At 41.5% G+C, this 25,591-nt stretch overlaps 1 protein-coding gene across 4 annotated transcripts in view; it reads right to left on the minus strand.

Moving 5' to 3' along the window:
* LOC139542101 (sterile alpha motif domain-containing protein 11-like) overlaps positions 1–25,591 on the minus strand; it is a 100,612-nt gene that overhangs the window by 48,038 nt on the left and 26,983 nt on the right. For all 4 annotated transcript variants that reach the window (XM_071347136.1, XM_071347135.1, XM_071347134.1 and 1 more), the window contains exon 4: positions 6,367–6,476. In XM_071347136.1, coding sequence (XP_071203237.1) covers positions 6,367–6,476 — 110 coding nt within the window. The remainder of the gene's footprint in view (positions 1–6,366; positions 6,477–25,591) is intronic.

Here is a 25,591-nt window from a genome sequence, read left to right on the forward strand (position 1 = left end):
AAAGCATGTAGCACAGTAAAACGTGTCTGTTCTCAATTGCAACACTCACTACCGAGTTCCAAACTGTGTCTGGAAGCAAAGTCAGCACAATAACATTTCGTCGGGAGCTTCATGAAATGGGTTTCCATGGTCGAGTAGCCACACACAAGCCTAAGATCACCATGTACAATGCCAAGCGTTGGCTGGAGTGGTGTAAAACTTGCTGCCATTGGACTCAGGAGCAGTGGAAACAGGTTCTCTGGAGTGATGAATCACGCTTCACCATCTGGCTGTCCGACGGACAAATCTGGGTTTGGCGGATGCCAGGAGAACGCTATCTGTCCGAATGCATAGTGCCAACTGTAAAGTTTGGTGGAGGAGGAATAATGCTCTGGGGCTGTTGTTCATGGTTCGGGCTCCTTAGTTACAGTGAAGGCAAATCTTAATGCTACAGCATACAATGACATTCTAGACGATTCTGTGCTTCCAACTTTGTGGTAACAGTTTGGGGAAGGAGCGAGAGAGAGAGAGAGAGAGAGAGAGAGAGAGAGAGAGAGAGAAAGAAAGAGAGAAAGAGAGAGAGGGAGGTGAATAAAGGGTGAGAGAGCGAGAGACATAGAGAGAAGAAGAGCGAGAGAGGAAGAGAGAGAGAATAAAGGGTGAGAGAGTGAGAGACATAGAGAGAAGAAGAGCGAGAGAGAGAGAGAAAGAGGGAGAGAGAGAGAGGTGGAAGAAAGCAAGCCTGTGCATGAAAGTGTGTTTGGAGTGGTAGAGTTGGCGTCTTGGAGGCTTTTGTTTGGTTTTGTGGAGGAGAGGAGAGGAAACCTGGTGTCGGGGAGAGGAGGTTCACTAATGATCCCCCTGTTTGATGTTTCCTCTCCGGGCATGAGGAGATTCACTCTCTACCCCTCCCCAGAGATAGAGACAGAGAGAGAGATAGAGAGAGAGATAGAGAGAGAGATAGAGAGAGGTGGTACTTGAATGAAACACTCCTGTCTTCTCCTCCTTCTCCCATCTCTATTCCAACCATTGGCCTTTACAGTGTCTAAATGCACAACAATAATACTTTTGATTATTTTGCACATGATTTATCAAACCTTTAATACAGTAGCCTATATCAGACCTAAAGCTTCCATTGCACACACACACACACTTTCATTTGGGCTGACTTCACAGAAGACAGTGTCTCTTCTGAGCCATTGCCTGAGGGTCAGGGATTTTAAGGCGGAAAGCTTTTAAAGCCAATTAAATGGTGCTTCTTAAAGCTTTGGCGCTTCCATTTAACACCGAAACCCGCCTTAAACCCAGCAAGCTCTCACAGTCTCACTGCAGAATCAGACATCCAAACCCTTGTCGATAAACGCCCTAGCAAAACCCAAGCCTACTTGACTGTAATAGCGCTCACTCTTGCCCCCTAATGGACGGTGTTGACGTCATCTGCCGATGTCCTGCTTACCTGGACGGACGTCTAATTTTGCAGTAAATCTTGAGCGACCTGGCTGCTTAAACCAGTCTGAGCTGGTCCTTAACTCCCAACACCAATGCTAATAACCACAGTTTCTACTTTGCTCCTGCTAGTCTTCTACCTGTATAACCCCATTCAGGCTAAACATTGCTAACTGCTAACAGACTAGCCAAAGTTGCTATTTTCTCCTGCTAACTAGTCTCCTACCTGGGGATCAATGATGTTTAGTGCTAAGGACATTGCAAGGGCTTCTTTCTGGCTCATCTTTTTCCCTCACTCAAACTAAAGATATTTTGTTACCATTTGCATCTCCTGTCTGGCGCACCAGCTAGCTAGCAAGTTTCCCCTTTGTCCTTCATCCAAAACTGCCAGAATCCTTTTTTGCCCCCTGCCCAACCGGGTTTACACTAGTTAACTCCTACTGGGAAGAATGGGGGATGAGAACAGAGAGAGAGAAAGGAAAAAAACGGAAGAAGGCTTTAACAGAGGGAGTACTAGCCTAGCCACCTCACTCGTCTACCACAGAGGCAGTCAAGCAACCACAGGGACACCCCTTACTCTCTTTCCCTCTCTCTGCCTCTTCTCCTCTCCTCCTTCCATCCTCATCCCTTCTTTCTATCTTTCTTTCTATCTTCCTCTCTTCTCTTTTTCTCTCTCTTTCCTTCCCACGGAGGACCGCTGACAGCTCAGAAAGCAAGACTCCTTAATTCCTCCTCTTATTCCGTTAATCTGTCATCTTTATCAGGCTGGGGAAGAGGTGGGCCGGGAGTCGCGGCCTCCCGATCAATCTCCACATTACAGCTGACAGAATGGTGCTAATAACTTATTGATCCCTCTCTGTTCGCCGGGCCTCCGCCGGCGCTGAAAGCCCCTCATTGATTGGCTACGGACCGAGGGGGGAGGGAGGAAGGGAGGGAGAGAGGGAGGGAGAGGAGCTTCCGTTCATACTGAGGGAGGATGCACCACTGCCGCCATTGCTGCTATACACACGCAAGGACATACACACACACACACACACACACACACACACACACACACACACACACACACACACACACACACACACACACACACACACACACACACACACACACACACACACACACACAAACTGTTCCTCTCTCCCATAGCGCAACCCCAGGGCAGCTGAGATGGAGAGAGAGAGAGGGGAGAGAGGAGCGAGAGAGAGCGAGACAGAGAGGGAGAGAGAGAGGGAGAGGGAAGGGAGAGAGAGGGGGAGAAAAGGATACAGAAGAAGATAGGTAGGGAGCAGCAAAGCAAAGGGAGAGATGGATAGAGATTAGGGAGTGAGATGATTGAAGAGGAAAAATAAAGCAAGAATAACCCCTTCATTTATAGAAGAGGGCTGGGTGCACTCACTGTATATCAGTGATCTCTGTGTGTGTGTGTATGTGTGTGTGTGAGATTGTTTAAAAGGAGTGTGATGGACCAAGATGGTACTACCGCTCCCTTTGAGGCTAATAATACCCTGTTAAAAAGAAATCCTCCCTTTCAAACACACATACACACACAAAAAAAGCTATACAAAAACACCTTATCCGCCAGTCTCTCTGGTCTGACCGCAGAGCCACGGTTTACAGTTTCCACAGGCAGCCAGACGCTTAGCCCGGCGCCCCTACTCTCTCCCCCTCCTCCCCACCCCTCCCTCCCCACCCCTCCCTCCCTCCCTCCCTCCCTCCCTCCCTCCCTCCCACAGCCCCAGTAGCCAGGGGCTTGGGAGGCGGAGGGAGGGAGGGAGGGAGAGGAGAGGACGAGAGGGGGGAGTCAGCCCTCCTGTCTGTCCCTCATATTTAATTAACGGCCCACTCCGGCACGGAGACGGCTCAGCAGCCTGCTTCCCTTTCCTCTGACCCCCCTCACACACACACACACACACACACACACACACACACACACACACACACACACACACACACACACACACACACACACACACACACACACACACACACACACACAGCCGCCCGCCGCCACAGCCGCCCTCCCCTGATACCGGCACCACGCTCATTCATCTCTCTCTCTCTCTCTCTCTCTCTCTCTCTCTCTCTCTCTCTCTCTCTCTCTCTCTCTCTCTCTCTCTCTCTCTCTCTCTCTCTCTCTCTCTCTCTCTCTCTCTCTCTCTCTCTCTCTCTCTCTCTCTCTCTCTCTCTCTCTCTCTCTCTCTCTCTCTCTCTCTCTCTCTCTCTCTCTCTCTCTCTCTCTCTCTCTCTCTCTCTCTCTCTCGCTCTCCGAACTTTCCTTGTGGCACACTGCCTCCCGCCCTTTCTCTCTCTCCCTCCTTCCCGCTCTCGTTCTCTATTTCTCTAACCACAGGCCTGCTATGGAAGTTAGACAGTGGGGAGTGAGCTCAATAATAGACTTGACGCTACAACAGAACAGAAAGCAGTTAGCACTACACTAAAGTATGTAACAGAAGTACAGCACTAGTGTTAGGAGTAGTGTTTGTCTGGGGGGTGCATCCCAAAAGGCACCCTGTTCCCTATATAGTGTGCTACTTTTGACCAGGGCCGTAGGGACCTTTGGGATCCAGTCTGGTTCTGCTATGATATTGGAGCAATCCCACCACAACAAGTAGTTTATATAGAAACTAGTATCATCATGACATATAAGTACTTTGGAGAAAACGATTCAAAACGATTCAAAAGTTCATAGCATGTGTCAGGTATTAAAACTGTTATATATATATATATATATATATATATATATATATATATATATATACATAAATTATCAGTGTGTGTGTGTGTGTGTGCGTGTGCATGTACACATTTGTGTTTGTTTGTGTGTGCGTTAGATGTGCAAATACACCCATGTGTGTGTGTACGCACACGCACTACTGTGTATGTGTGTGCCTCTCTCTCTAATTTATCTGGCAGACAGAATGTGAGCCAGTGGCTGATGGGATTGGACTTGTTTACAGACACGTAGCGAGCCGCTTAGCCACCCTGTTAAATCTCCCTTTAATGCTCAAACTGACAGTTTTTAGGCCCAGGCCCCCTCCGGCGCTTGCCGCACCGCACTCATCCCCCCTCCCCCTCATCCTCCTCCCCTTACCCTCCCTCATCGCTTTGTGTCTTTCTCCATTAAGATTACCATTCACAGGCTAATTTCTCCATTAGGCTTAGCAGCTGATTAGACAGGTCTTTTTGGGAAATCTGTCCCAAACATGGGTCTAAAGACATTGGGCAGCTGAGACTTTATCAACCCCCGTCCCCCACCCAAATGAGGGGGGATAAACAGACATCCCTCCGCCCCCTCAGTCCTCTGTATTATGTACCGTATGGGCAATTAAGCTTCTAGACGGATGAGATCAGAGAGATACAGTAGAAGACGAGGTGTTGGATTTGGGTTGTGATTATGCCACATGTATGCCCCTCTGACTAATGGGATGAAGAAGAACAGAACGTCCACAAGGGTTAATGCTCTCCCCTCTGAACAATGTGCCACTTGAACATGGTAAAGGTACTGCGTTATCGGTTCCATCTGTGGTTGATCAACTTTGTTGGTAACACTTTACAAGTTTGTGGTGACCGTTTAAAACCAAACTATGATTTACAGTTTCTCCTGGCCCATAGACTGATTTCAGGCTGAGGATCCACCTAACATCTTAGACATCTTCTATTGCAAAATCCTGAACTTCTTGTGACAAACTCTATTTAACCAAAACTGTTTTAGCTCGGCTAAACCTAGTTTTAACCCACAAACCAGCGGGTCCCTACCAACCCAACATTTGGGAGATAGTTTGGAATGAAAGAGCATTTAGAGTGTAATAAGTATACAGTATGTCCCTACAGTATAAATGGCCCTTCCAGACACCTTCGTCCACCAAAACATTAGGGGACTTCAGACACGGCTAATCCCTGTTAATGGTAGTTTATTCAATGTCTACTAAATAGAACCATCTATCTTTAGAAAAATTAGACAACTTTTTTTGCCCCCGAGTTGCGCAGGCGTCTAAGGTACTGCATCTCAGTGCAAGAGGCATCACTACATACCCTGGTTCGATTCCAGGCTGTATCACAACCAGCTGTGATTGGGAGTCCCATAGGGCGGCGCACAATTGGCCCAGAGTCGTCCGGGTTTGGCCGGGGTAGTCCGTCATTATAAATAATAATTTGTTCTTAACTGACTTGCCTCGTTAAATAAAGGCTATATAAAAATTAAAAGAATTCTCAATGTACCTTTGATGAAACGCATACGTATGCATACATGGGCACAGATCACAATATACAAGGACACAAAACAGAAAAGTTATCACTCTATCACTCTATCACTCTATCACTTCATGTTACACAGAAATATTACACAAGTATCGACCTGAAAGTATAAAGTTCCAACATTCAGTCTAATTCAGAACTAAAACAGTCTGATTCAGAACTAAAACAGTCTGATTCAGAACTAAAACAGTCTGATTCAGAACTAAAACAGTCTGATTCAGAACTAAAACTGATGAAACAGTGGCTGGTGTTATTAGGGCGTTTAACTGTTGGGCTGTAAACTGTCAGAAGGCTCTTACTGTAGCTTAACACACACCATGGTTCCTTTACGCCCATGAAACTGGATTAATGGCAAACAAAGCTATTTATTTAGTGGTCATTTAAAACAGGGGGCTAAGGGAAAACCTGGAGTGCAATAGAACAGGCTAACAAGAACCTTAAGTAATCGACTTGAGAGCCACCTTCAGGAATCAGTAATAAGCTTACAGTAAATTCCCCAATCAAACAAATTACTGCACATTAATGGACTAATGCATAATGGTGATGAATTACTCATGTTGATGTAAAGAAAACGTAACCTTATTGCAAATTGGTGGAATAGAGGGAAAAAAACTAAGAGATACACAGACATATAGAAACACACACAACACCCAAACCCCCGTCCCAGGTCTTGTAGTATCTTACCTGTGTGTCCTGTGTTGGTGCTGAGGTCAGTGGCTGGCTGGTCCTCGGGCATGCCGTGCTGTCTTGTGTGGTGGAGGTTGGAGATGATTTTAGAGAGGTCACTGTCACGGCTGAAACGCACAGATTCAGGGGGTTAGCAACTCACACACACTGCTTTATATGACACGTTATTAAGATGCAACAAGGCACAAACACATAGTAACAAAGGATAGCAATAAGCACACAAAACATGAACCATGAAGAAGGCAGAGTGATGCCGAAACGTTGGTAAATACCCAATAAATTACTTGGAGTTGATATATGGAGTGTGGAACTCTCTTTATTTTGATAGTAAAAAGACACAACATAACACAACATGACACAATATAACACATAACATAACAAAAACATTACACAACATAACATAACACATAACATAACACAATATAACATAACACAAAACATAACACAACATAACATAACATAACACAATATAACATAACACAAAACATAACACAACATAACATAACATAACACAATATAACATAACACAAAACATAACATAACATAACACAACATAACACATACCATAAGACAACATAACATGACACAACATAACACATAACATAACATAAACACAACATAACACAATATAACATAACACAAAACATAACACAACACAACATAACACAACATAACACATAACATAACACAACATAACACATAACATAAACACAACGTAACACAATATAACATAACACAACATAACACAACACAACATAACACAACACAACATAACACAAAACATAACATAACACAACATAACACATAACATAACACAATATAACACATAACATAACATAAACAAAACATAACACAATAAAACATAACACAAAACATAACACAATATAACATAACACAAAACATAACACAACACAACATAACACAACATAACATAACACAACATAACACATAACATAACATAAACACAACGTAACACATAACATAACATAAACAAAACATAACACAATAAAACATAACACAAAACATAACATAACACAACATAACATAACACATAACATAACACAATATAACATAACACAAAACATAACACAACACAACATAACACAACATAACACATAACATAACACAATATAACATAACACAAAACATAACACAACACAACATAACACAACATAACACATAACATAACATAAACACAACATAACACAATATAACATAACACAAAACATAACACAACATAACACAACATAACACATAACATAACATAAACACAACATAACACAATATAACATAACACAAAACATAACACAACATAACACAACATAACACATAACATAACATAAACACAACATAACACAATATAACATAACACAAAACATAACACAACATAACACAACATAACACATAACATAACATAAACAAAACATAACACAATAAAACATAACACAAAACATAACATAACACAACATAACATAACACATAACATAAACACAACGTAACACAATATAACATAACACAAAACATAACATAACACAACATAACACATAACATAACATAAACAAAACATAACACAATAAAACATAACACAAAACATAACACAACATAACATAACACATAACATAAACACAACGTAACACAATATAACATAACACAACATAACACAACACAACATAACACAAAACATAACATAACACAACATAACACATAACATAACACAATATAACACATAACATAACATAAACAAAACATAACACAATAAAACATAACACAAAACATAACACAATATAACATAACACAAAACATAACACAACACAACATACCACAACATAACATAACACAACATAACACATAACATAACATAAACACAACGTAACACAATATAACATAACACAAAACATAACATAACACAACATAACACATAACATAAGACAACATAACATAACATGACACAACATAACACAATATAACATAACACAAAACAACATAACACATAACATAACACAACATAACATGACACAACATAACACATACAATAAAATAAACACAACATAACATAACACATAACATAAGACAACATAACATGACACAACATAACACATAACATAACATAAACACAACATAACACAATATAACATAACACAAAACATAACATTACATAACACAACATAACACATAACATAACATAAACACAACGTAACACAATATAACATAACATATAACATAACATACACAAAACATAACATAACACAACATAACACAACATAACACATAGCACAACATAACATGACACAACATAACACATAACATAACACAAAACATAACATACCACAACATAACATAACACAACATAACATAACACAATATAACATAACACATAACACAACACAACATAACACATAACATAACACAACATAATATGACACAACATAACACATAACATAACACAACATAACACATAACACAACATAACACAATATAACATAACATAAAACATAACATAACACAATATAACACAACATAACATTACACAACATAACACATAACATAACATAAACACAACATAACACAATATAACATAACACAAAACATAACATAACATAACACAGCATAACATAACACAACATAACACATAACACAACATAACACAATATAACATAACACAACACATAACACAACATAACATTACACAACATAACATTACACAACATAATACATAACATAACACAATATAACACACAACATAAGACAACCTAAGATAACAAAAGATAACATAACACAACACAACATAACATAACATAACATTACATGGCTACAGTAAATGAAACATGTCACATGACAACTCAAAACTGCTAAAACTATCTGGCAAACTTCGTCCTCATCCGACCGTAAGGCGCTACAGAGGGTAATGCGTACAGCCCAGTACAACACTGGGGCCAAACTTCCTGCAATCCAGGACCTATATAATAGGCGGTGTCAGAGGAAAGCCCATAAAATTGTCAGAGACTCCAGTCACCCAAGTCATAGACTGTTTTCTCTGCTACCGCACGACAAGCGGTACCGGAGCGCCAAGTCTAGGACCAAAAGGCTCCTTAACAGCTTCTACCCCCAAGCCATAAGACTGCTGAACAATTAATCAAATGGCCACCGGACTATTACATTGTCCACTGGACATTTTGTACACTGCTGCTACTCGCTGGTTATTATCTACGCATAGTCACTTCACCCCCTACCTACATGTACAAATTACCTCAACTAACCTGTACTCCCTGCACACTGACTCCGTACCGGTATCTCCTGTATATAGCCTCGTTATTGTTATGTTATTGTGTTACTTTTTCTTATTTTTATATTCTACTTTAGTTTATTTGGTAAATACTTTCTTAACTCTTCTTGAACTGCGCTGTTGGTTAAGGACTTGTAAGTAAGTATTTCACGGTAAGGTCTACACTTGTTGTGCATGTGAGAAATTAAGTTTGATTTGATTTGATTTAATTTGTCGTATTAGCCTACTTGCGAGGCACAGCTGAGCGAGCATAATAATTTGATTCTATTTTTTTTTACTGGACGGATGGCCGCCATTTGATGGTCAGTCTGGGGGGAGGGAGCAGCAGTGAGGCTGCCACTCACCCGACTTACCGTCCCTCCGCTCTCCCTCCTCTGAGAAAAGGGGACACCGTCTTCCAGCTGATGGCGAAACTCAAGTCGCGCTGCATTGTTTCTGCCTCACGCACCAATTCATGTTGTTACTCCGATGACTTGAGAAAGTGAAATATTCCTCCAAATTAAAAAAGACCCAAGCTGCTAATAATAACAAACGCTATCTTATCTGAACACTTTGCTATACTCATTCATTGCATCTGCAGTGCTGGTCGTAGCGTGAGTGAAAGTAGGGAGAACGCACATTTTATGGCTTTGAACAAAGTGATGACAGTGCTTAGTAACAGCTTAGACATGAATTTATTCATGAAAATAGCAGCTCTTTGCTGTATTCATTAAGTCTCTCTCTAGTCATGGTTTTAAAAGTCTTGAAATCTCACAGTATCAACTTTGCTGTGTGTTTGAGGCTTCTTTTTACAGTCTGTGGCTCGAGGAAACTGTGCAGACACAGTGATCTGAGCTGTCTGATTGGCCAGCGGTAGGCCTATAGGTGCTCTTGATTTGCTCTCTGGGCCTGCCAGGACGGCGGAGTTCTACCTTCAGACACATGAAATGGTTAAAAATGGGAACACTTTGCCTTCCTGGTGCTAGGGCTGCTAAATGAAGTGCACTTACAGCCAACAGTTGCATTCATTAGTTTTATTAACAAATGTCAAAAAAAATTAGGGTCTGCCAAAGCAACAACCTGATAAAAATGAATTTATATGAATGCTGTAAGTACAGAAATTATTAGCTCACTGGGAAATGAATATCCAACTAGTCAGTGACAACTGGGCAGAGTTTGTGACAGCAACTATGTGAGCTTATTACAGTATTACAGACACTATGCCCTGGGACTTCCTATGATCTTCTATGTAGAAGAACCCCTTACCCCTTAACGACTCTTGTGTCACTTGTGAGCGTCATAGAGCAAAACATGTTACATGTGCGTGTTCATGAGAGCCTCAGCTTTTCATATACGTTTGTAGCTCAAACCATTGAGACTTTACAGGCGTTTTTGTAAAAAGATTCGGCCTTGGGCACCTTCTCACAAACACCACTCTAGCTCAGCCCCCGTTAATCACACAGACTAATGGTTGGTATTTACAGATGCAGAAGAAATATATTAATCCAATGGTACAACCCAGAAGTTGTTTCATTTTCAACTGTAGTCCCTGGACTTTAAAGCCCTCTCTCCCACAGTGACACCACTGTCCTAGCCTCTGTTCAAGGCCAAACCATAGGAGGGTTTTAGAGATTAGGGCTTGGATCTGCCTGCCATGCCCAATGCCCTACCAGCTCCCTCTAATCCAGCAGCAGCAACTACGGACACAACTGTGTCATGGAGTTACTTCAACGCAATCTGATTAGCGCTCTGATCGCATTAAACGGCATAACGATGGAAAATAGGCGCTTAGCATTTGAGGGAATATCACAGACGAATCTCTCCATCACTATATGGCTATGGGGCATACGGTCGAAAAGGTTTGGTCTATTGAATGTTCAATTCTGCAAAAGTTATGCCTCAAGTGTTATTTTATTGCAGAAAATACAAAATACAGATAAGGAAGATGTGAATAAATGGCATTACATTTAATACTTTTCTCCTGTTTCCTTAAATTTGGAGTATCAAGTTCAACTGAATATGTTCAAATCAAGTTTGGTGAACATACTAGTTGTCTGACATAAGAACAGGATCCAGAATTTCCCCCATATGTTCAGGGAACATTATTGCTAACCAGGAAGAGACAGTGGAGGGAGTCAGGGTGACAAGGCATAGTGGCTGGGGATGGTTCTGATTGGCCACCACTCTGAGGAGGCCACATGGTTTGCGGCTGCTGGATTCTGGCTTTTTACAGCACAATGATTATAGGCTCTAGCTCCGTAATGCCAGGCTGCCGTGCTCCGAGCTGTTTTCCAAATTGTACGGAACAGATGCGGGGGAATTTATTTTGTCTGATTCTGACCACGTTGGGATACCAGTTGCTTGTCAGTCAACGGGAATCAATGAGTCAAACTTAAAACATAACCGAACGCAGACAAAATAAGTCCTGCCTAATAGCTAAGTGACAAATTATGCTTTAGTTGTGCCATGACGTCACACTTTCGGTGACACTACTCCAACCAAGCCCTGGACCTCAATCAAAATACAACCTGTAAAGAAGTTGAAAATCAAATTTCTATTATGTTTTTGCTACACTCAATTCAGGTCTACTTTGTTAAGGTTCATAGTCATACTGGCTAATTTAGATTACATCATGCAAAAAATCACAGATCCGCAAAATTGAGATCCGCTAGCAACTAAACCCCCTGACCCTACCTGCTCCCTATCATTGAAAGTGATCGTCATAATGCTACTCTGAATTTCTCACTGAGGCTACGGGGTTATTATCGCATGGCAATGTAGCGATGCTAAGCTGTGACGAACAAGGACATCATTAGCGCTGGTAATTAGCACACTTTTCCTGCGCAGTCCCTGCATGGTTGGATAAAGAGGGACAGCTCCTCCCCCCTGCACGGGTGGCCAGGCCAAGGTCATAATCTGTGCTTGGGCTACAGGGGCTGTGTGTGTGTGTGTGTGTGGGGGGGGGGGTTTAATCCTAGCCGCCTGACTCAGCTCTCCCTCAAGAGTTGGGTAGGTGGGAGGGGGGGAGGGGGGGGAATAGGGTAAGGGTAAGGGAAGGGGGGTAGCGATTGGATGTGGTGGTGACAGCTAAGAGGAACATGAGATTCTGTTTTATGGCCTAGGCCGCACACTGAAGACAATCATCTCATCCTCGGCTCATCCCTAAACTGATCAATACCACCCTCATCATCCCCAGTTGGTCCAGTCCACAGGACAGACTAACTGACAGACTGATAGAGATGCCATGACCCAGATGCTACTACTATATTCAACAGGCTCTAATGCAGGGTAACTTTGACGGATTACAATGGAAAAGAAAGATGTTCTTTTCATTGTTTGAGAATCAGAACCATGATCCATTCAATCCAATGAGCTCCGAATTCTACTCACCCATAAAATAGAAAATATACAACTTTTAGAGGAGAACACTGCTGATAGATGGTTTGTGAATATATTTCTAGAAAGATCCATAGTAAATCAGTAAAGTGTTCAGACAACTGACAATTTGGAGGCTATTTCTGAATCAATTAAGGAGAAAAGAGTAAAATAACAAAATGACACTGTATCTCATTATCACATTGAAAGGAAACTATTGGGTCCAGTCACATGTTTTCAGAGTTCCATTGACTCTCAGACAGTGATTACCAAACTCAGTCTTTTGTTCGGTGTATAGAGGGGGGAAAACAGACGCGTGGGCTGGGCTGGTATGGATGACCATTAGACCAGAGAGACATTCCTGGTATCACTTTTTTATGAAGTACATACATATAATGCAATAACATCCTTTACAAAGCCTTATAATACACATACAGAGCCTTCAGAAAATATTCACACCCCTTGACTTTTTCCACATTTGTTGTGTTTTTGTCACTGGCCTACACACAATATCCCATAATGTACAAGTGGAATTATGTTTCTTTATTAATTAAATTAATAAAAAATGAAAAGCTGAAATGTCTTGAGTCAATAAGTATTCAACCCCTTTGTTATGGCAAGCGTAAGTAAGTTCAGGAGTAAAAATGTGCTTAACAAGTCACATAATAAGCTGCATGGACTCTGTGTGCAATAACAGCGTTTAAGATGATTTTTGAATGATTGGCCCATCTCTGTACCCCACACAATTATCTGTATTATCAGTCGAGCAATGAATTTCAAAACCGGATTCAACCAAAAAGACCATGGAGGTTTTACAAAGTCTCGCAAAGGGCACCTATTGGTAGATGGGTAAAAAAACAAACAGACATTGAATATACCTTGGAGCATGGTGAAGTTATTAATTGCACTTTGGATGGTGTATCAATACACCCAGTCACTACAAAGATACAGGCGTCCTTCCTAACTCAGTTGCCAGAGAGGAAGGAAACCATTCAGGGATTTCACCATGAGGCCAATGGTGACTTTAAAACAGTTACAGAGTTTATTGGCTGTGATAGGAGAAAACTGAGGATGGATCAACAACATTGTAAAAAGGAGGCCTGTAAAAAATGTAATATTCCAAAATATGCATTCTGTGTTATGTTGGGGCAAATACGATACATTACTGAGTACCACTCTCCATATTTTCAAGCATAGTTGTGGCTGCATCATGTTATGGGTATGCTTGTAATCGTTAAGGAATGGGGAGTTTTTCAGGATAAAAAAGAAATGGAACGGCAAAATCCTAGAGGAAAACCTGGTTCAGCTGATGTAAAAAGGGCTTTATATATACATTTGATTGATTCAGTCCGCTTCCACCAGACACTGGGTAATTAATTGACCTTTCAGCAGGACAATAACCTAAACCACATGGCCAAATCTACACCGGAGTTGCTTACCAAGAAGAGCGTGAATGTTCCTGAGTTACAGTTTTGACTTAAATCTGCTTGAAAGTCTATGGCAAGACCTGAAAATGGTTGTCTGGTAATGATCAACAACCAATTTGACAGAGCTTGAAGAATTTTGAAAGGAATAATGGGCAAATGTTGCACAATCCAGGTGTGCTCTTAGAGACTTACCCCAAAAAATTCACAGATGTAATTGCTTCCAAAGGTGCTTCTACAAAGTATTGATTCAGGGGTGTGAAAATGTAGGTAAATAAGATATTTCTGTATTTCATGTTCAGTAAATGTGCAACATTTTTGTCATTATGGGGCATTGTGTGTAGATGGGTGAGAACCCCAAAAAATATGTACTCAATTTTGAATTCAGCCTGTAGTGCAACAAAATATGTAATAAGTCAAGGGGTACGAATACTGCATACTTTCTGAAGACACTGTATAATGTGTTGTGACCCTGTCTATTAGTGTCCATAATAACTCACAAGTGACTAGAAAACGTTCATGAAACTACAGCGGGACCCAAACAGAAAATAGCTCCCACAGAAAAGGTTCACTGGGAAAGTTGTTGAAACTTCAACCAAAGGGAGTAAGCAGCTGCTGTTCTGACATTACCAAAGGAGAAACAAATTAGACTCTCCAAATGCCATGAAAAGCATATTCTCCTGGCATGGGAACAGAATAGCAGAGGGCAACCCCACAGTGCCCTGCTGTGACATTGGCAAAGAGGAGCTGGACAAAGCTGGAGCTCATAGTGTTAGCGGACACTGGCTGGCACGGTTTGGCAGCCTGGGCACCCCGATGCCATGTCTGACACCACGACTGAGACTGCACTGACAGACAGGGGGACAGAGGGGACAAGGGGATATAGGCAGCTGCCATGGTGGGGCCATGGAGGTGTCATGCAGGTGTAGAGGGATTTTGCATCCCAAATAGCACCCTATTCCCTATATAGAGCAACGCTTTTGAGCAGTGCCCATCTGATCAAAAGTAGTACATTATATAGGGAGTAGCGTGCCATTTGGGACACAGCCAGAGAGACGACAGCCTGCTTGGAACACCTGCTGCCTGCAGCTATAGCGCTACTGCAGAGCCCTCCCTCCTCCTCCTCCTCCTCCTCCTCCGACCTCAAAACAAAAAACACACCACACAGCTGGCTACAACCTGCAACTGCAGGTGATCCACATCCTTTACTATAGCCTGCCCTGACTCAAGTTCAAATGACCATGTGATATGGGCTCATGCGAATATACAGGAACAGTTAAAAAAGGACAACGCTTTAATTACCATTGCTGAGTGATATCTTCATTCTCTAGACCAAAATGTACGTATGTAAGGTGTTTTGGTGAGAAAAAAATCATTGTCAGAAAACAAAGGCTTAATGCAAAGATATGGATTTCGACATACTTCATATTTTGTTTTGTTTTCAGACAAAGACTTGTGTTCGTATGCCACTCACATTTAGATGGAAAGACAGCCTGCAACTGGGGCCCGAGCAAGCAGAGGGAGTCATAAATAAATTCAGAAATAGATACATAAATAAATAAGAACAGTCCGGGAGATCTCTTGGGCTTTCCCTGTTGTTCCTTCCTTACAAAAGCTGATGTGGGGCCGATATGGCCGCAGAGAGAAAGAAAAGTACAATGAAATAAAAGATAAGTCTGCCACATGGAGACTTGGTACGGTTCTCTCGAACTAAGCCACTACACTGAGCCAGAAGATGGTGTCAGAATCCAATCTCAATGTTATTGGAGATGTGAGTATGTTTAGTAATTGATCGATCCAAATATTCTCCCAAATGTCAAATGTCAGATCTCAGTATCTGATCTCAGATATTGTATCTATTATCATCTATTATCTAATAGTTTCATTGCGTATTATCTATTGTCTAATTGCGTTGCCGCTCTCTGCAGAGGTGATATTGAGTTTTAGGAAGTAAATTACCAATAATAGTTTGGGATAAATTAAGCAATTCTTCAAACCGGGGACCGAGATTCAAAAGATATTCTTTAGGACTTCAACTCTTAAAAAGGTATGCAGCTAGGTTTCCTATAGTACACAATCAAACAGCACTTTGGAACAGTACCCTGTTTAAAATGCAACCCTCCAAATGTTTTTACGGAGAGACAGTGACTCGTGAGCATCTTTACTAGACCCTCCACGCAATTTGCGCTGAAAGAAGACAAATTCTACACTTCCATGTATGAGGAAAACTGGATTCTTGCTGCAAGTACCTCCTAACCTGTTGCCATGGAGAAGCGTGTGAAAGTAGCAAATAGGTCTTCAGCCTTTTTTTCCAGAAAGCTCGAAAAGCTCCATATTCACTAATTAGAACTTTAGGAGAAAGTATTTTCTAAGAATTCCTCTGTCGCCATGATGGCTCCTTGCTGGCTCTAAGTTAAGACACAATCTCACCGAGACCAGAAGTAAGAGAAAGGTTAACCTTGTTGTTTTATTAACGTAGGTTTATCATACACGATCAAATGTAAATATAAAAAATACAGTACTATTATAATACTAACTTATATCCATTGTTTAAATGGAAAGATTGCCGTCTATAAGGAGAGAACGACTGAGACACAGGCCAACCTTCATTCTTGGACTAAAAACGAAACTCCAGAAAACTGTCTGGACAATTTTAAGACAATTCTATGATTTAGTATTGGGCTCCTACCCATTCCTCCACTACACAACTGTAAACAAACATCTTTCAGACGTACTGCTTTTAAGGAGCGGTACCTCCTTAGCATAAAACCTCGAACAAACTTTGCCTCTGCTAAGCTGAGGGTTTTCCCTCAGCGAACATTACTATTGCATCAATATAAATAAATACACAACTTACATTATCTATTTCTACAGTACTAAAAACTGACATAAGACAAAATGCTAATTTACACAGATCATAAATTCTACTCCAGTACATACCAGCATTGATAGAGTGAGGTATCGTGATTCTAGTAGAAATTGTGCGAGTTGGCCTCCACTGGGTTCAGCCTCTAGCATCTCTGCTTCCTAGAGAGGGGCTGGACACCTTGCAGGGACTACTTTCAGATACACAGAGTCACATAGCAATGTTGTGGTTGCTATGTTAGCGTCCAGCGGTTCACGGAAGGCTATGCCCAGTGGAAATAGGTATGGCTGCTTTGCACAGCACACCTCTCTCTCTTTGTCCATCTGCGGAAGAAGGGCCTACTACCAGCACCCTTGTGACAACCTCCCTCCTCCCATTTCAGACATGTAATCTACTTAGACTGTTATACTACACAAATAATAATGCTATTTTCCCTTCCATAAGAAATATGGGGAACATTTTGCTTTTGAAAAGGAAGAATTTCATGGTTGTGTACATGAAATAGAAACATATGACATAAATGCTTGACTTAGTGAGTTTTCTAGGGCTATAAGCGTATGCGTGGCGTTTTTGCACAGGGTGCTCCTTAAAAGCCCAACGTCTGCAGGTGGAACTTATATAATCCGTGGTGGTTGCTCGGTAATTACCCAGACTCTCTGTCAGCACTTTGGAATCAAAGCCTTGTTATCTACACGATGTCAAACTCAAACAACACTCAGGTAGGCTTTGTTTTGCCCTTGAGTATAAGACACTAAACCTAAGCTACCACCGTCAAATATTTAGCCAGTATGATGGATTCCGGTAGCACTTTATAATAACTCCATGTAATAAAACATTTCGAATGGATTAGTAAATCGTTTACTGAAAATGTATTAATCGTTACTCACACATTTGTAAATGTTAGTAACCTAGTTATTCACACATTTATAAAACAACTTTCAAAGTATTTAATAAGGATTCATAAGATCATTCATAAGATGTTTAATGTAGGTCCTTATAAACCATTTACCAAGATGGACATGCCATTGGTAGACATTCCAGCATTCCAGACATTCCAGCAGTACCTGATGCTTCTTAAAGGGACTCTTCAGGATTTTGGCAATGAGGCCCTTTATCTACTTCCCCAAAGTCAGATGAACTCGTGGATATCATTTTTATGTTTCTGCGTGCAGTTTGAAGGAAGTAGCTAACTAGCGCTAGTGCAATTGCTAACTAGCGTTAGCATAATGACCGGAGATCTATGGTGTCTGCTAGCATGTTAGTGTAACAGTATAACTTTAGACCGTCCCCTCGCCCCGACACGGGCGCGAACCAGGGACCCTCTGCACACATCAACAACGGTCGCCCACGAAGCATCGTTACCCATCGCTCCACAAAGGCCGCGGCCCTTGCAGAGCAAGGGGCAACACTACTTCTAGGTTTCAGAGCAAGTGACGTAACTGATTGAAACGCTACTAGCGCGTACCCGCTAACTAGCTAGCCATTTCACATCCGTTACACTCACCCCCCTTTCAACCTCCTCCTTTTCCGCAGCAACCAGTGATCCGGGTCACGGCACCAATGTAACAGTATAACTTTAGACCGTCCCCTCGCCCCGACACGGGCGCGAACCAGGGACCCTCTGCACACATCAACAATGGTTGCCAATGAAGCATTGTTACCCATCGCTCCACAAAGGCCGCGGCCCTTGCAGAGCAAGGGGCAACACTACTTCTAGGTTTTCGAGCAAGTGACGTAACTGATTGAAACGCTACTAGCGCGTACCCGCTAACTAGCTAGCCATTTCACATCCGTTACACTAGCATTGGCTCGCGAAACCACCTCTAACTTCCTTCCAGTATGGACAAAGAAACATAAAAATGGTATCCATGAGTTCATCTGTAGATAAAGGGCTTCATTGCCCAAAATCCCAAAGTAACCATTCAAGATCTCAAATGGCCTCTAGAACATATCAATGGTTAAACAATAGGCACACAATACAGGGAATTTTTTTGAAAATATATTTATGCCAAAACAGTCACACTGTTGTAATAGTGTGATGTGTAAGTGTGTGATGGTGTCCCGTATAGCTCAGTCGATCGAGCATGGCGCTTGCAACACCAGGATTGTGGGTTTGATTTCCATGGGGGAACAGTATGAAAATGTATGCACTCACCACTGTAAGTAACTCTGGATAAGAGCATCTGCTAAATGACTCAAATTAACTTTAGACACACTCTATGCTGAGTTAAATAATGATTTTAGCCCTGAAAATGCCAAGCATCTCTTGGCAGTGGCTTTTCTACCAAAACCAAAGTGTGGATTGCAGTCAGTCCTTGTAGCGTTCTAATCTTGATTAACCCAGAACTAAAATCTTGCATAATTTGGTCAGCTGTGGGATCAAATTTTGGGTCCATAGGTGTTAGAAATGAGGAATTCCGGTTTGCGAAGTCTTCACCCTCGCAAAAGAAAACTCTCAGACAAAGCTAATTTCACCACACGTGTGAATCAGTCAAAGTGTAAGCACTGCCATTGCCCAATCCTGATACAGTGGTTCCTGCTTTAAAAGTTGCAGCATACTGCGGCACAGCTTGCATGGTGCCGCAGAATTCTATGGCACGATATTTAAGTATGAAACACTGGTACCATTAATGCTGGTTAGTGCTAGTTTGTCCACCAGAGTGCATCTTTGAGAAGCATTTGATAGCCTTCAATAATGGCTGTACTAGAGAATGCGAGCAAGCGGGAGACCGGGGTTCAATTCTTCGACGGGGAGGAAGGAGTAGGCTGTCCTTGAAAATAAGAATTTGTTCTCAACTGATTCCATATGTGTTATTTCATAGGTGTGACGTCTTCACTATTACTATTGTAGGAAATAGTAAAAATAAAGAAAAACCCTGGAATGAGTAGGTGTGTCCAAACTTTGACTGGTACTTGCTTAATTAATTTGATTAATATTATGGTGTTTATATTCCAAGGAAAATGAAAAACCCTCTGGGTTTCCGTTAGGATGGAATGGAAAATATGCCGCTGTACAACGTGACGGTCGGGAGTACAGTCCTGGGCTATTTAGCTAAAGAATCCAGTGTCCTGCGGGCATGTGGGAGACTGGGGTTCAATTCCCCAACAGGGAGGAAGGAGTAGGCTATCCTTGTAAATAAGAATTTGTTCTTAGCTGACTTGCCTAGTTAAATAAAGGTTACGCTAACAGCATAACATTTCTACACTCTAATTCTAGTCTAACTAATACCCAAATGGAGATTCAGTGAAACTAAAAATCTCATTGATTTATCAAGACCAGTCCCCATGCTTGTCTCGGAGCAGCGCTAAACGGTGCTGAAATAGTTGCAGGCTATTGCTTCAAATCCTGTTGCTTCTAACTTCAATATGCTCTTTAAATAAATAAGACCTACACCACTTTTAACAGCACATTACTAAACACTAGTGAGACTCATGCCGCCTACGGTAGGCCTACAGTATATCTAAACATATGATCTGACTCTCCGCCAATAATTACATATAGAGAATTGGAGGATATTTCTGTAATTCAGTGATATTTATTCTCATAGTAATTCGTTATGGATCCATAACTAAATAAACATCGGCATTTTGAAAGAGTATTTTTATCATTATTTTATTAATGAAAGCATATATATGCCATTATTAGTTACATTGTTTTAGCTTGAACGTGCAGACTGGCACTAAAAACAGAACAGCGGGAACGTTTCCCTAGTCAGCGCCATTATTAGTGCAATGCCCCTTAAAGTGTTGCTAGTGTGGCGGGGTGGGTGTCCACACCCTCCCCCTTCCTCCTCCTCCTCCCGTTTCATGGGCTAGGTCGGTCTTCTGTGCGCGTCTCTGCGGCCCATCCCGTGCCCTCTGCCCTCGTGCCCTGAACCTCGAGCGCGTTCAGTGGACACAGGCCGGAGAACTGCAAGGCAGTCCCATTGTGCACAACTCGGGAGCCATGACAAATATGACCAATATATATTGTCCTGCTAATACCAGAGTTAATCATAGATCTGTGAGAATATCCAACGGCCTTTCATTTAATTCTAAATTAATATTAATTATAATCACTTTGTTTAAAAATAAACAGTATTTTGGAGATGATTTAGTTTTCAAATAACGTAAAATGAGAGAGAAAAAGGCCATTCTTGAACATGGGGTGAGATGTTGTTACTAATTTGTAAATAAAGCCAATTTGTTATTGAGAAATATTTATCTCTGTTTATAGATGGAGAAAAACCAAAAACCTACAATCAACTCATGCTTTTCCCAGCCAAGGTCAGCACGGGTATTGAACCGGCATCTGTAGCAACACAGCTTGCACAGCTACATGTATGCAGTGTCTTAGACCATTACCGCATTCAGGCACTGTATAAAATGACTGATCGGGAGTGGCCTACAGTACTACAGTAAGAGCAAAATAATCCTAAGAAAATAAAATCATAAAAACCTTAGTGTAACAACAGTTTTAGTAAGTAATACTGAAGTCGTGCACAATTATCAGTTTCTATTTAGGTTTATGTCGCCCGTTCATTGTCAGTTAGAGACACAGTAGGACCCAAAAGCATAATCAGTACTCTAACTCCCCCTTGTGGTGGTCTGGGGCAATAAAGTGCTGATGCAGGGTACCGTACTAAACCACAAATTACCTGAAAGTCCCGTGGCGTAAGCTCGCAACTTTTAAAGGAGGAACCACTGTATGTCCAAATAATCAATCAAAATAATCAATCAAAACCCAAACACCGGAACTACTGCTGCGCCATATCCCAGGCATTCCATCCCGTTGAAACAGATGCTTCAGTTTACGCGCAGAATTTGTCCACGAGAGACTAAGAGCAGTACATAGACACATTTCTGAATACATTATTTCACTGACCTATCACATACGTTTGAAGAGTTACTACCTTTAAAAGGCCCAGTAAATGTGTCGCCAAAAAAAGCCACGTGTAAAAATTGTCTGTGGTTAAAAGACTAAAGCACTGGAAACATTTCAAGGTTATATAGTACATGTAACATTTCTACTTGTAAATCATACATGTACCTCATTCACATATCAGTAGTAATGAAGGAATAAAGAAAGAAAAACGATCTGTTCCGTTTTATGGTTAGCAACACATTACAACTCTTCGTTACGTCCTTGCGACAGTTGTTTCACAACAGTTTTTGTGAATAAAATGTTTGATGTTTGATATATTTCCTTTAAAGGGCCAGTGCAGTCAAACACGTGATTATCCTGTGTTTCATATATTTCTACACTATGAGGTAGGAACAATACTTTGAAATTGTGAAAGTTCTGATAATGCCCTTGTAGTTTAACAGCTGTTTATGAAGACTGAAATGTATGCCTGTTTTGGTTGTGTGGCGTTTTTTAAATTAGTTAATAGACCAATAGGAAAGAGAGTTCCAAACCTCTCTGCCAATAACAGCTAGTTTTCAGTGTTTCCCTCATCACTCAGACCACTCCCAGACAGTCCTTTCAAAATTCTTGCTTGAGAAATTGCTCTTTGCTAAGAAGCTATTTTTGTTTCTTTTTGACCATTTCAATTGAAAACAATCACAGTAAGATGATTGCTACCCAGAAAAGATTTGATATTGGGATTAAAAACAACTGCATTGAACCTTTAACATCCTGTGTTTGGTGCTAATTATTTTACCATTGATATTTTGAGACATTAAGCATGTCCATCGTTTTGTGAGAAGTTACACTGGTCACTCAAAATATTTCTACACTATTTATAATGTATAAATAGCCCACACTTTACTTGAGGCCAAACAAAAATACTTAACTAATTATTAGTAAATGGTTTATAAGGACTGACACAAAAGTATATGGACACCTGCTTGTCAAAAATCTTATTCCAAAATCAGGGCCATTAGTATGGAGTTGGTCCCCCTTTTGCTGTTATAAAAGCCTCCACTCTTCTGGGAAGGCTTTCCACTAGATGTTGGAACATTGCTGCAGGGACTTGGTTCCATTCAGCCACAAGAGCATTTGTGAGGTCAGGCACTGATGGTGGGTGATTAGGCCTGGCTCGCAGTCGGTGTTCCAATTCATCACAAAGGTGTTTGATGGGGTTGAGGTCAGGGCTCTGTGCAGGCCAGTCAAGCTCTTCCACACCGATCTCGACAAATAATTTCCCAAACTGTTGCCACAAAGTTGGAAGCACATAATCATCTAGAATGTCATTATTTGCTGTAGCGTTACAATTTCCCTTCACTGGAACTAAGGGGCCTAGCCCAAACCATGAAAACAGCCCCAGACCATTATTCCTCCTCCACCAAACTTTACAGTTGGCACTATGCATTCGGGCAGGTAGCGTTCTCCTGGAATCCGCCATACTCAGATTCGTCCGTCGGACTGCCAGTTGGTGAAGCGTGATTCATCACTTCAGAGAAAGCGTTTCCACCGTTTCCAATGGCGGCGAGATTTACATGGTGTAAAGCCGACGCTTGGCATTGCGCATGGTGATCTTAGGCTTGTGTGCGGCTGCTCGGCCATGGAAACCCATTTCATGAAGTTCCCGACGAACAGTTCTTGTGCTGACATTGCTTCCAGAGGCAGTTTGGAACTCGGTAGTGAGTGTTACGAGCTATGTGCGTTACGCGCTCGGTAGTGAGTGTTAAGACTTTTACGCGCTATGTGCTTAAGCATTCAGCACTCTGTGAGCTAGTGTGGCCTACCCCTTCGTGGCTGAGCCGTTGTTGCTCCTAGACGTTTACACTTTTTAATAACAGTACTTACAGTTGACCTGGGCAGCTCTAGCAGTGCAGAAATTTGACGAACTGACTTGTTGGAAAGGTGGCATCCTATCACGGTGCCACGTTGAGTAAGGCCATTCTACTGCCAATGTTTGTCTATGGAGATTGCATGGCTATGTTCTCGATTTTATAAACCTGTCAGGAAACGCGTGTGGCTGAAATAGCCTAATCCACTAATTTGAAAGGGTGTCCACATACTTTTGTATATATAGTGTAAATTAAACATCTTATGAATGGAGTAATGATCAATAAATTATTAAATAACTATTTACTAATCCATTAGATATGCTTTATTACGTGGAGTTATTATGAAGTGCTATCTGGATTCCGTACGTCACTTACCTTGTCTGAATAGACTTGCAAACCACTCCAGGCTAAAAGAAAACGATTGGATATCTGACTCTTATCATAAGATACCTTTATATTGCAGTATTGGAAGTTACTATTTTATTTATTTTCAGATCACGATCTAGTCTCCTCCTTATTCCCTGGTTGTGTCTATACAGTTTGAGTAAAGGGAGAGGGACTAGCCCACACATCAAAGATCATTAACTACTGTTCCAAATGTGCCGTCTTTGTGACAACAGACCATTCATCATTTTGTTGGTTCCACCAGGTCTTTGTCCCGGTTCTATCAAGCCTTCGCCATGTTCCTCTTCGGCCCGGGCACTCTTTGCTTAATCAGCAGGAATGATACGCATCTCTTCTCACTGTTCTGGTGGCCTACTGAACTAATCACCCGTAAAGCCGATGGCCATTAACATTAATCTGGTTAAAAGATATAGAGCCCTCTAATGAACTTGACAAGTCCTCTTTAAGGATGACAACACCTCCGAGGGCCTTTCTGACAACTACGAAATCATGTTACCATGTAGACACAGTACCTGAGGCTGATCCAAGAGCCTACTACTCTGTGTTACAGCACGTCCATGCGGTAATTTCAAAAGTGCTACAACAATATCTGATCGTTCAAAATACTTAAGTTGTTTTGAAGGGAAAATATGAATGAACGGTAAATGGTCTAGGTCGAGGGTATTACAGTCTTGTATTCTTTCAAGAATTAACTTCGGGTAACGGAGTTGAGCTCACAAAAACAGTCAACTCCTGGTGAAAACCTAAATTGATGTAAATTGAAGCCTGCCAGCTTAGTGGAGTCTGCCACTAGCACAGTCATTGTAGTCAGCTCAGCTATCCCCATTGAGACCGTGTCTGTGCCTCGACCTAGGTTGGGCAAAACTAAACGTGGCGGTCTTCGCCTTAGCAATCTCACTGGAATAAAGACCTCCTCCTTTCCTGCCATTATTGAAAGAGATTGTGATACCTCACATCTCAAAATAGGGCTCCGTAATGTTAGATCCCTCACTTCCAAGGCAGTTACAGTCAATGAACTAATCACTGATCATAATCTTGATGTGATTGGCCTGACTGAAACATGGCTTAAGCCTGATGAATTTAATTTAATGTGTTAAATGAGGCCTCACCTCCTGGTTACACTAGTGACCATATCCCCCGTGCATCCCGCAAAGGCGGAGGTGTTGCTAACATTTA

Source organism: Salvelinus alpinus, chromosome 17 (assembly GCF_045679555.1).
Source record: "Salvelinus alpinus chromosome 17, SLU_Salpinus.1, whole genome shotgun sequence".
NCBI classification, from domain to species: domain Eukaryota; kingdom Metazoa; phylum Chordata; class Actinopteri; order Salmoniformes; family Salmonidae; genus Salvelinus; species Salvelinus alpinus.